The 12,914-nt window shown below is 39.6% G+C and overlaps 1 protein-coding gene across 1 annotated transcript; it reads right to left on the bottom strand.

Moving 5' to 3' along the window:
• Positions 1–224: 224 nt before the first annotated feature.
• LOC146674173 (uncharacterized) lies at positions 225–6,490 on the bottom strand. The gene is made up of 11 exons (XM_085402366.1): positions 6,376–6,490; positions 6,115–6,287; positions 5,859–5,999; positions 5,362–5,500; positions 4,734–4,914; positions 4,304–4,445; positions 3,743–3,886; positions 2,537–2,589; positions 2,422–2,454; positions 1,358–1,434; positions 225–381 (listed from the first exon to the last, which is right to left on the bottom strand). The coding sequence occupies exons 1-11, from the start codon at positions 6,487–6,489 to the stop codon at positions 274–276; spliced, it is 1,305 nt and encodes a 434-aa protein (XP_085258492.1). The 5' UTR covers position 6,490; the 3' UTR covers positions 225–273.
• Between the last annotated feature and the right edge of the window lie 6,424 nt (positions 6,491–12,914).

Genomic DNA, 12,914 nt, shown 5'->3' on the forward strand with positions numbered 1-12,914 from the left:
AAAAATCCTCCACGACCACTTGCATACAGAACACAGCCCACCAGACAAGGATATTGGAAGAAAGAACAAAGAAGGATTAATCAATAGTAAACATAAATTTCAACCTTGAAAGATCCCTTTAAAAATTTAATATTATAAAGAATGTTATATGACAGACCTGTTTAGTGCAAAAATATCTGTTATAAGTAATATTTTTTATTATCTTTCCACATAAAAGTCTTGAACTAGTAAATACACAGTGAAGAAAGAGCATGCAGACGCAGGACTTCAGGTTCATGTTGTAGAATTAGAGGACACAGTTACACCAATCTGTGGCACACTGCTTATGAGGCGCAGACTGATGTCATCAGGCAGTCCGTATGACTGCAGTTTCTGTTTAATCTGAGGAGGAAGAAGGAACAGTGAGAAAACATCACCACACTCTCAGGTGTGGTTTTTCTTTGGAAAGTGGATTGAGAAACAATTCATCTACAAAACAGTTTTACTATTTTACACTGAGAAAATGTATATTTTGTAATGTATATCTTGAGTGAACAATTCAGGTTTTCTTAATTCTTGAGCATAAACAGGTGAAAGTCTAAAAGATGTAAAGCTAGATTCTCCCTCTGATTCTTTCACATTTAGATGCTACTTTATAGTTCTGCTAACTGTTTTATCTAAGAACAGTTATCAGTCCTAGATACATACGCATATATAAAGCTGAAGAACAAAGCAAAGACATTTAATTTTTGGGATTAAGATCCTACATTTCAATTAATTACTTGCATTCATGAGGAGACCAATTAGTTTTCATTGTTGATTTTCATGCTTGATTAATTTCAGATTTCTCAGAGAAGTTGGAATTGAAAAATGTCAATCCCGATTGTTATTTGCTTAATGAATAGCAATATTAATTTTAAACACATTTTGTTTTCTTGGTTTTATGACTGGTGGTCTAATACAATTGTTAGTCACTGTATACATGAATACACCACATTTCCTAAACATTTGTGCTGCAGGAAGTCAGTTAGGACATGGCTCAGTTTAGCCATGCAATAATTCCACAGGTAATTCTGATGGTAATTATGTAATTATTACAGTTCACAGTCCTGCTCCTCTCTACAGAAATTTTAACAAATTTAAAAATACTGAATTTGATATTTCAACTCAAAGTGTTTGTGCTGCCTGAATGCCAAAAAACAGCAAGTGAAGGCAAACAAAACAAAACAAACGTAGACAAAAGTTCAGACACACACTGTGATCTGAACTTTTTTTTCTGTAATCACTCACAGAAGCTGTTTCTATCGTAATGTCTACAACTGCAGGGGTGTAGTTCACTGGTACGCTTATTTGGTTTCTGACTGGATATAAGTCTGACCTGATTTAGGAAGACATTGGTATTGATTTTAGATAAATCCATCGACGAGGAAAACTTCATTTTCAGCGCTGCAACATCTAGAAACACAAAGAATGTTAGAATGTCTCTAAACCAACAAGAATGTTTTTCTGACTTGATTTGTTTGAGTTATCTAATCATAACATTTCCTTTACAACTTTATGTTCATGTCATTAGAGATGGGTCATTTTTGTATTTTCAAACATAGTTTTGTAAAACTAATACAATTAGTTTTCTACAATATTTGTTTTTATTTATTTTCTGTCACTTTGTTTATCATTTCACAGTGTTTTTCCCATTAAGAGTACTGAGAAATTAAGATAAATTTTGTAAGAGTTTTCTCAAGGTCACTTTTGCTCATTTGGCAGCCCTGGAGTAAGTCATCTTACTCCAGGGCTCAACACTGAAATGCAGAACACTTTGCAGTCACAATCAAGTCTACTTTGTAGTTGTAATAAACAAAGTTCTTGACTACAATGTGCACTTGAGGCCATTGACTTTCATGTTCAGAAGCCAAACTTCAGAATTAAATTTAACATTTTTAAACCTGGTACAAATAAACACTTTGGTCTACAGCCTCAATAATTAAAGGATATAGAGTTCTGCATGTTCTAGCCTATCCAAGAACTTTATGTTTGGCTTGAGGTGAAATTCTAATATTTTATTGGTCTCTTACATATCAATACATACATACATATCAATAATTACCAGGTGTGTGCATGTAGCCTTTTAGCTAAGCTTGCTAGCGCTAGTGGTTTAAATGCCACTCTGCCCTCTAGTGGATGAAGCTGAAAATTAAATTTCTGCAGTTAGTGGGTGGTTTGAAAGTGAGCAAATGTTTACCAAAGTTGAACTATGCAAAGAGCAATTATGCAGCGATTCCACTGGAATGAGGGAAACTATCAACAAGTTCTGGGTTTTTGGTTTGACTCATCCTTAACACAAGTACGAGATTTTATTCTTCTGCTATTTTCTATTTATTCACTAAATCTATCAAATAAGACTAACTTTGAGTGTTAAACATCACTCCACGCTTTTATACTCACACTCTGGTGTATTGGGTGATGGAGTTGGCAATGCTGTAAAAAGTCAAAACGGCGGTTACTCATGAACTGCATCAGTTGTGCAGTTGTTAGTAGTGGATGTTAATGCACTGCTCACCTTTTCTAACGGTCACAATGACACATCGAAGCTCAGAGTGGTACTTGGCTGCACTGTGAAAATAAATCAGTACAATAGAGCCATTATTAAATTGTGTTTTAAATTAAAAAAAAATATTTTCAATGTTTTCGTGTTGTAACCTGTTTAAATGATCTTTTTTAATGTTTAGAGAGTTTAACTTGTAGATATTTAGTTTGCTACAATTTGATTTATTTTGATTTTAAGTCAAACAACAAGAAAAATTAGTACCTTATGATTACCTTTTATAATTAGCATCAGTAACTTTACAAGTATAAGAAACACAAAAATATAATCCTTTGATGCAGTCACAACATCAAGTCTACAAACCATTGAACTTTAGTATCTTTGTTGGAAATGCTCTTCCGGTGAAGCAGGATTTCAGCAGATAAAATGTGTCCTCAGTACCCTTCAACCCTTAGCAGTCATGATCATGAGACACTAACAAAATAGTGTGCACCAAATAATGAATCAGCTATGAAAGGAAAGATAACGTGTATATGCCCTATTAAGGGGATATGTGTATGATGCTGTGGACTTGTTGTCCTACTGGTTTGCACAGACTGAATAATGACATTTTTAGCATTAAATGAGTTATAATTTGTCAAATTAACTGATATTCTATTTAGTACTTAAAGGTTTAAATGTGGAAACTGACTTGGCCAGTCTTAGATCTTCCTGTTCTTGTCACTAATAAAAGCTTTGTTTTGCAGCTGGACTATATATGATATCTGGACTCATTATGTTGCTCTTCTTTCTCTTCTCTTTTTCCTTAATCTTTAACTTGCTGAGGCAGCTCTTGGTAAAAAAAAAAAAAAAAAAACCAACAACAAAACATTGCATTTTGCAGTATTTATCTGTTTCTGCTCTACTTTCAAAACCAATCTTTTCACACCTACGCAGGTGTCTGCTGTTATGGAGTTATTCCTCAAAGGTATTTAAAAAACATATGTGTTCTGTCTTCAGTGAATTTCAGTTTCTCGCTATGTCTGCTTTGTGACTGTTTTGATGCTACAATTATAATGTCAGAGTGTGAAAAGGTTTACAGGAATGCAGTTTGGACACATATCATGAGTGAACAAAAAAGGGCAACATATTCAGCAAATTACAGTTGTTCCATTTCACTTTTTTTAATGAAAATTTCAATAGTTTTTGTATAGGATCATATTTATGAAACAGGATACTGACCCTAAAACTGCCTGGACAACAAAACAAATGGGGTGGCTTTGTTCAGCTACTGAATCAGATGGTGTCCACGTCAGTGTGAACTGTCCTGGGCCTGTTTGATTTTGAGTTACTGTGTGCGGCGCGCTGAACAGCAGCTCAGAGATCCTTTAAGAAAAAAAACAAAAACAAGAAAAAAAGTTAGTTTCTCAAAAGTTCCCCATCTTCAAACAGAAAAAGGTATTTACCTGTGACATGGTTCAGTTTTGGCTTAAAAGATGTTTATTTTTATTCTTTTTTCTCTTTAATTGTCTTAGCTTAACCTAGTGCTAGTACATCCTAACATCAGTATAAAACCGGTTGGGTTGCTGGCTTATCAAACCTGTCTGTAGAAGCGCAGCGTAGAAGTGCTAAAGTTACACAACTCAGAAGATAAGATTCATGATCTGATTAAATGAAAAACAGGTTTGATTTGCGCATTAAAGCTACATTTTAATTTTAGAAACTGTCAGTGCTGCAGGATGTGTTAATCACTGGTAATTTAACAAATAAAGCCTTTAATTCTATATTTAGAGATCTACTTACGTGGAGTTAAGTGTCTGTGCCTTGATGCTGATAGCCAGAGACTGATTGACGTAGGTGTAGAGCTGGGTTCTGTGGGCTGGGGTTGGAGGCAGGAACATGGGTAGAAAGAGTCCCTCTGTGCACGATGGCACTGCAGGATCCACTGAAACAACACACAAAGCAGTGATGACAATAATAAAGACTTTTTTTTAAGAACAGAAACTCTAACTGGTCCACCAGGATTGTTTTTCTCATCTACAGGTAGCCAAGCGAAAGCTTTTTCCAAGTTCATAAGCAGCCAAGTTGTAAAGTAAAGATAAGTTGTTTAAATCTTGACAAATTCTGGGTTTCTTGCAGTAAGGATAAAGTAAACGTTAGCTTCATGGTGGCCAAAATCAAAAGGCCAAAATAACAGGGCCATTAAGCAGGAGCCAGGAGAAATTATTTGTACCTCTCACGACAAACTGAACTGGCATTTTGCTGATAGCGTCGTTGGTTGTTATTATTGTTTGTGTCCCGTTGGTTTGAGTCAACGTTATGTTCTGTCTGGGAAAGTCCTCTATCATCAGCTGTACCGCATACGGACCTTCATCACTGCTGTTTGTGGGGCTGAATGACAGAGTACAAGAGGACTGCAAGAAGATAAAAATAGGGCCATGAAGACAAAATAGCACAAATATTTCCTACTTACTAAAAAGCAACATTTCACATAATTTACACTTATCTAAATGAACAAAAAGCAGGCTTTTTTTGTTTGTCTTTGCCAGATATATTGATCTGACATGATGAACAAGCATTGTTGTCTATGCCAACATGTCTCATCTTGATGCATGCTCAATCATCCAGGTAAGTAAATCTCCAAAAGTTGATTCTGTTCATCTGGACGTAGCGTTTCGTCACTCATCCAAGTGACTTCTTCAGTCTCAGCTGACTGCAGGTTTCTCCGAGCTTATAAACAGTACATTTGCATAATGACTGAAACCAGCCCACTGAGGAACAATGGGCTGGGAGGTCAGTTCGTTAATCTGACACTGGAGCCAACATGTCTCCAGTGACAAAAAAAAATAGCTGTTACTTACTGGTGAAAGGCTGAGGACAGACGGTGGTGTGCAGGGACTACACTCTGAGAGTGATGCATCTCCATTTCTGCATTTCACTATGTCTCCATCAGGATCAAACATCAACAGGCTCAAATTTCTTGGACAGTTTGACGGAACTCTGAAAGAAAGTTAAAAAACCAAACAAACTCATTTTCCATTATTTGCATTCATTTCCATGAAATATCTGACACAATTTTTTATTCATTTTGATAGCTGCTCAGTACACCCACAGCCTGGATGCTGTTCTGGGTTTATGGTTAAAGTTTCACAACTGCAAAAATTAACTTGGACCAAAGATTAATTTTCACTTGTAGCATTCTCTATCTTTCTCCTTCTCTATGGTGAAACTTTCCATCTTAAAGCAAATTAGTCTGTGAAAAGCAATGAAAGTGCCAGACGTGACACATAAAATTGTATGAATGCATGTATCTGTGTATAAATACTAAAAAAGGAATGGAGGCACAAACAGGGCTGACCTGATAGCTGGTATGATAGTGGTCTGTGGTGATGTGTTGGCTTTGCCGATGTCAGAGCGGATCCTCAGTTCCACCAGAGCCTGAATTTTAAATGATACGATGCCATTTTTGATGCCAAAGATCCAGTCTATGCCAGAGACCCTGTGATAGAAATGAATGACTTTTCAGAGGAGGTTTTTTAACGTTCATTCCCCCTCAGACAACAAAAAACATATTTATGCATGTGTAATTATGTACAGCGTATGTGTGCACTCACGGAATTGAAAATATAGAGTTGCTGGAAAAAAGCCGAGAGATGACTCCTTCAGTTTGGCACCATTCTCCTATACTCTCCTCGTCGACCTTGTCTAAAACAAGTGTCTGACCACCGATGGAGTAGGGCAAACTATACAAGCAGGAGCTGTAGCCCAACTTGTAATACAGGATGCCCTGCAGATTTACAGTGAAGATGTGTTTACTTAAACACCTTCAAAATTCACAAAGTAAATATACTTGTCTTTTGAGAAAGTGTACTTACAGTGGAAGATCCTGTTGAAACATTGCCACGTGGATAGTAGTTCACCACTATACTGTAAAAATTAGCCTGAACACTGCAGACCAGCAGCATCAACACCAGCGCAGAGAGCGGCATGATAAATGTGAGAACGTCTCTGCACAAAAGAAAGTCATAGTAGGCTGGGACATGTTGTAGTATGAGGAAATGTTTCATGGTTGTCTGTTTGACAGTAATTTGCAGTGAAGACAGGGCTAACCGGTTTGCCAGTAACAAAGAAATTAAATTCCTTTCCACATCGTACTGGGACTTCAAACATTATCTTTGCTCTGCATTACATTTGTCAAGTTTTTTTTAATTCTATATTTTATTTTTTTGTTAACATTTTCAGCAGTAGTTGGTGATACATGTCAGTGTGAGTTTTCTGGATGGATTAGTGCAGAGGTCGCGCTGTGTCCAAAACATCCGGGAGAGCGAACGAAAGCACACAAGGGGAGGCGAAAAGAAGGGAGACTACCCAAAACACAACACACAGACAACAAACATATTTACAAAGAAACAAGCCCTGGGTCCCAAGACTGCCCCTGGAGGAGAGAGAGAGAGAGAAAGAGAGGGAGAAAGAGCAAAAACAACAAAAACACATGTTGCCCAATACGGGATCAGCTGGTGAGACCATGACAATATCTTCATTTCAGCTAATCCTTGATCCCGCTTCTCCATTAAGAAAAAATTACAAGCACCTGTCAAATATCCCTTAAATGTGGCGCCTGGATGTGTTCCACTTTCTACAATAGCCCCCCTGTGAAGGTGCAATAAACAGGAGGCCCACTTGTGATAACATTCTACATGCATACAACTGGTGACAACATGATTCTACTATTGCTATAGTGAAATTGTTAAAATATGTGATCAATATATGGAATAAAGAAATCTGCCGTTACATCAGCCTGTGGCTTTTCGTCAGACTCTGTGAACGAGACACTCTCATGACACATCGAGTGACACGCAGCGTCTGTATAAAGAAAGCCAATTCAGACTGTATTTCCTCAGGAGGCCGAGGTCTTTCAACATCTGCTGGACGCTCCTGAGGATGTTTTATCTGTTTATCTGGGGGCTGGCGCCTATCCTAGCTACCATAGGGTGAGAGTCTGTCGCAGAGCTAACACAGAGAGACAGGTAACCATTTGCAACCATTTGCAATGATGTGATATTTTGGCATTTTGGTGTGAGCACCCCTTGAATTCAAGCAGTCTCACACTCAAATCTGTACTGAATATCCCAATACTATGGACTCAGTGTTTGCTATATGCTACTTCTTTTCATCACAAGTGATGTAGTAACTGGTGGTGTAGTTGATAAAGACTTGTAGGAATAGTAATTGGTGGCAGTTTGTAGTAGTACTAGTAGATTCAAAGGTTAGAATCATAATGCACCTTGACACGACTGCAATACAAATGAAACTAGACTGAATTTACGAAAATACGTATATTCACTAACCTAATGAAGGTGGGACACAATGAGGATTGGCTCTAATCACCACCTCCAATGCTCACATTGATGCAAAATATGTTAAAATAAATTAATATGGTAGCTACACTATTGACATTAAAACAAATGTTATTTATATAGTCTGTAGGATAAGCTTTCATTTTTAGACAATGTAAATGTCCAACAGCTCTTTGGAAATGCTTGATCATACCTCTACTGTGTCATGAACTGGCTGTGCGCAGCAGGCAGGATAGGACCCAAAAGCAGACTCACAGGCAGGGCTGACTCTCAAAAACACAACTTAATTACAGGCGTACAGGTTATACAAAATGAAACAAAACTAGAATTGCAAAACCTAAATATACAGCGAAACACACGAAGAAATACACATCCATGAATGAGGGAGAATGCGACACTGGACTGAGTGAAATACAAGTTGTTGCGTTTATATTTTTGTTGAGTGTAGATAGATAGATAGATAGATAGATAGATAGATAGATAGATAGAGCCGCTCAGCTCCAGCCAGCCCAAAGGGCCCGTTCAGCAGCCTGTCGACGCTGGAGGGTCTGAGGGGCCCGTTCAGCCATCTTCAGTCCCTGCTGAAGGGTCAGAGCGATCCATCCACCTGCTCCTTCGTTTCCGGCTGCCACCCCATCATCTGGTCCTGCCTTGTCTGGTCGTGTGCTTGCCAGGCCACCGCCTCATCCACGTCTGGCTCAGTGTTGGCAGCCACCTTCCAGGCTGCTGTCTGGACTTCTTCGCCGCCACAGACAGCCTTTGGACCTGCTTTATCACCGCCATCTTCCACGCGTCTCAAAGATGGTGGTCGCTAGCCTCTGGGTCGACCACCTGAAATGCTTGGACTTCTGTGTTGTCGGCCTCCGGTTCGGCCACCTGAGCTGTCTCTGTGGACTCAATTTTGGCTATGGTCCGAGCCCTCCGTCTTGTACTCTCCACCACCCACCCGGATATGGTAGTCTGTTGTTTTGTTTGGGGCTGTAAGGAGCCAGCCCTTAGAGAGGGGTACTGTCACTGTTCTGGGTCATTTCTATCCAGCATTTTCCATTTCTTGTATTTTGGTATTTTTCTATATTATGATTTATGTTCTGATTCTTTAGTTGAGCTGTTTTGATTGTTGTTGTTATTATTGTTGTTGTTGTTGTTGTTGTTGTTGTTGTTGTTGTTTTGTCTGCGCTTCACCAGGCCCGCTAGTTCAGAGACTTATCACCCATGAAGAAAGCAAGATGAAGAGCTTAACCGGTTTTACTTGCTAGCAAGGGGAGGATCTCAGGGCAGCACATTTGCCCTCGAACTCAATTGACTCCAAAGAACCAGTGTCCCCTGCAGCCTTTTATTCTGTAACACACAGTTTACACAAACACTCATCTTTGAGAGTCCTGCATTTTGGGTCCTTTTTCCCTGTCTGCCTGCACACAGCGTATCATGACATCACAGTTGGAAGTTCCCAAACAAACTTTCCCAGCTGCAAAACATGGCAGATACAATACAAACACCATTCATTTGTTATACAGTAAAGTCAGTGCTTCAGGACAGAAGTAAAGTAAGAAAGATTAATTTTCTCTTCACTTATGTGGAGTTAAATACTTCTGCACTGATGTTGATGTACATGAATGACTTGGTTTCAAACTGAGCTGAACTTAGAACTTTTAAAGAGTTTTTTAAATTATATTTTATATTTCTTTTTCTTTTTTTTCGTTATTTAGCTGCTTTCATCCGAAAGAAGGGGGTTAAAATTGTCTTGAATGCCGCAAGAATACATTCATTTAAGGAACATCATAGTTTTATGCTCTCTGCATGGTATTATCCTTTTATTATTCTAATACTACAGATTGCTATTACATTGCTATGTCATTGTGGTTCAACCTTATATCACATCTTTTCCTAGTTAAACATTAAGCACTTTTTTTATTTTACACCATAAAACCAGCTTACTTTAGTTTCTGTTCATCACAGTGACTGAGATGAACAGATTCACTCTATTGGCACTTTGCTCCAATAGAGACAAAAATGGAAAGATTGTTAAATGCAAAGTAAGGAAATAATGAAAAGACTGATAAATGAAGATTAAATCTTTTTATTTGTTTTATTCCCACTGCTTTTTCAACTTGTTACAGGATATCATTCAAATTATTCCCAAACACCAAACCTACAAACAAAATGCTAAAGCAACAGGAGCACAACTATGAGTGGAAGCCACCTTTTTTGCTTTGATGATTATACAACTGAAATCTGCATACAGTTTGCAAGAGTTGCAGTCTTGTCAGACCAGTCGTATGTGGGTGTTTCGTAACACCACTGAGAAAATTGCATTCCTATTGCATTCCTCTTCATCTGATCACCTAAATATTAGTAAACACTTGTGGTTATGCCTTTCTTGTTTAACCCTTTAAGACCTACCATAGAACCAAGTCCACCAGAGCTTACTTTATATTTTTACATGCTATGGAGCCATTTTTGGGAGCATTTCAAGTTGCTATACATCAATACAACTTCCTACAACATATTTTAATAATATGTATGCATTAAGTCCATAGTAACTACATTAATTGCAAAAAAGTGCAATAAACTACAAAAAAATTGAAAATCGTTTTTGGTTTTTTTACATAAATTTCTACTTGGAGAAATTATCGGCAGGCTTATCCCTCAAAACTTTAAATACAAAAAAGTTGCAAAAAATAGTTTACAACAACAGGAAATTTATTTTGAGTGTGTTCATAGTTTTATTTTTGAGATACAGCATTTTTATATACTGCAGGAAAAACGAAAAACAATCCTATGATGCAAATCTGCAAAGAAAACAGCATGTGCATCAAAATAAACTATTTCCAGCAGTGCAATTCGACTTCTAAGCATCCCAGAAACTATTCAGAAAAGCATAAAGTCAAACATGACTTATAAAAACACCAGTATAGGCTTTTAAGGCCTAAAAGTAAAAAGAACTACATTTTCCGCAAAAATGACGTCACTCCCGGTTTCGGGCAGGAAATGGCGGACATGCGATTGTTTGCGTTCAAGTCTGTTTAAATGGCTGTATCCCAATTCAGGGTCTGCAGCCTTAAAGGTCGCATTTTAAGGCCGATTACGTCAGTACACTCAGTACACACCCCTGTGGAGCACCAGTGTTCAGTGTGATGGGGGATGAGGTGATGCTGCCCAGTCTGACCACTTGGCGTCTGTCAGACAGGAAGTTAAGGATCCAGCTGCAGAGGGAGCTGCTCAGTCCTAGATCCTGCAGTTTCCTGTCCAGCTTCGAGGGAACGATGGTATTGAATGAAAGAAATTAATGTCCATATTTATACTCACTGGGTAATGTGTTAGCAACAAAAGGACAAGACATTGTTTGATGGAAATTAAAATGATCCACGTAGATGACCTGCGGCGTCCTTTAATGGTTATGCCTCCCAAGGTCATCACTGACCCACCAACAAACCAGTCATGCAGAACATTTAACAGTATTTCCTGAAAAACCTGTTTTCCTAATAACATTTAAATTTAAAATAATAGATTACACAGCAGTCGGGGATAGATTTCTCTCTGAAAGCACTTTAAATAAGTCTAAGGATATAATTAATTCACTGTTATCTACAGTACCAGCACAGGGCAGAGCAAATACCTGAATGCTACTCCCATAGAGATTATCTCGTTAATAAATTTCCTTCTTCACTGCATATGATACATGGATCCTGTAGATCCTGTGAAAAAGAGAGCCTCAAATCAGAAATACTTGTCTCTATTTCTCAAACGGGCACCAAAGTGCTCATGACCTGTAAGGTGGAGAAGAAATGTTATCTCACTAATTTAGAAGAACACTTCTCCAACTCCAACCCCCGACGCATGTGGCAAGGACTCCAGACCATCACAGACTACAGGACCACCAAACCCTCCCCCGCATCCTCTGATGTCTCCTTCCTCAACGAGCTCAACAACTTTTATGCTCGTTTTGAGCGAGGGAACCCCACAACCACAACCAAAGCAGACATGACGCCAGACCACCAACCTCTGACTCTCTCCCCCACCGATGTAGGAGTGGTGCTGAGCAGGATCAATGTCCACAAGGCTGCAGGCCCTGATGGCATCCCCAGGCGTGTTCTCAGAGCATGTTCTGAGGAGCTTGCAGGAGTGCTCACAGACATATTCAATCTGTCCTTGGCCCACGCTGTGGTACCGGCCTGCTTCAAATCCACCTCCATCGTCCCGATACCCAAAAACTCCAACCCATCTTGCCTCAATGATTACCGCCCAGTAGCACTCACCCCCGTCATCACTAAGTGCTTAGAGCGACTGGTCCTAGCACACTTCAAATCCTGTCTCCCCCCCACCCTGGACCCCCACCAATTCGCATACCGCCAGAACAGGAGCACAGAGGATGCAGTCTCCATCGCAATGCACTCTGTCCTCTCACACCTGGACAACAACAACACCTACGCCAGAATGCTGTTTATAGACTTCAGTTCAGCATTCAATACAATCCACCCCTCACAACTCATCAGGAAACTGACAGACCTGGGCATCAGTTCCCTCATCTGCAAATGGTTACTGGACTTCCTGATCAACCGCCCCCAACATGTCCGGCTGGATAACCGCTGCTCATCTACCATCACAATGAACACCGGTGTACCACAAGGCTGTGTGATGAGCCCTTTCCTCTACTCCCTCTTCACCCACGACTGCAGACCTGCTGATGGTTCCAACACCATCATTAAGTTTGCAGATGACACCACGGTGATTGGCCTCATCAGTGACAACGATGAGGCCGCCTACAGGGAGGAGGTGGATCGTCTGGCTGAGTGGTGCGACAGAAACAACCTGCTGCTTAACACCGAGAAGACCAAGGAGCTCATCGTGGACTACAGGAGGAATGCTGACCCACATCCACCCATCCACATTAAGGGGACGGCTGTGGAGCGTGTGAGCAGCTTCAAGTTCCTGGGAGTCCACATCTCCGAGGATCTCACCTGGATGACCAACTGCTCCAAGCTGGTCAAGAAGGCTCACCAGCGCCTCTTCTTCTTGAGGACTCTGAGGAAGAACCACCTGTCCTCAGACATCCTGGT

Source organism: Rhamphochromis longiceps, linkage group LG3, assembly GCF_057381845.1.
Source record: "Rhamphochromis longiceps isolate RC_006_pf linkage group LG3, R_longiceps_female_GT1.1, whole genome shotgun sequence".
NCBI lineage: Eukaryota > Metazoa > Chordata > Actinopteri > Cichliformes > Cichlidae > Rhamphochromis > Rhamphochromis longiceps.

What these genes read in the sequence shown, in the direction of transcription:
- LOC146674173 (XM_085402366.1), bottom strand. Translation starts at nt 6,489, where the DNA reads ATGCCGCTCTCTGCGCTGGTGTTGATGCTGCTGGTCTGCAGTGTTCAG. An exon ending in AGTTCAGTTTGTCGTGAGAG is followed by an intron (nt 4,446 to 4,733) that starts GTACAAATAATT and finishes GTGTTGTTTCAG; the next exon opens with TGGATCCTGCAGTGCCATCG. An exon ending in CATTGTGACCGTTAGAAAAG is followed by an intron (nt 2,455 to 2,536) that starts GTGAGCAGTGCA and finishes GACTTTTTACAG; the next exon opens with CATTGCCAACTCCATCACCC.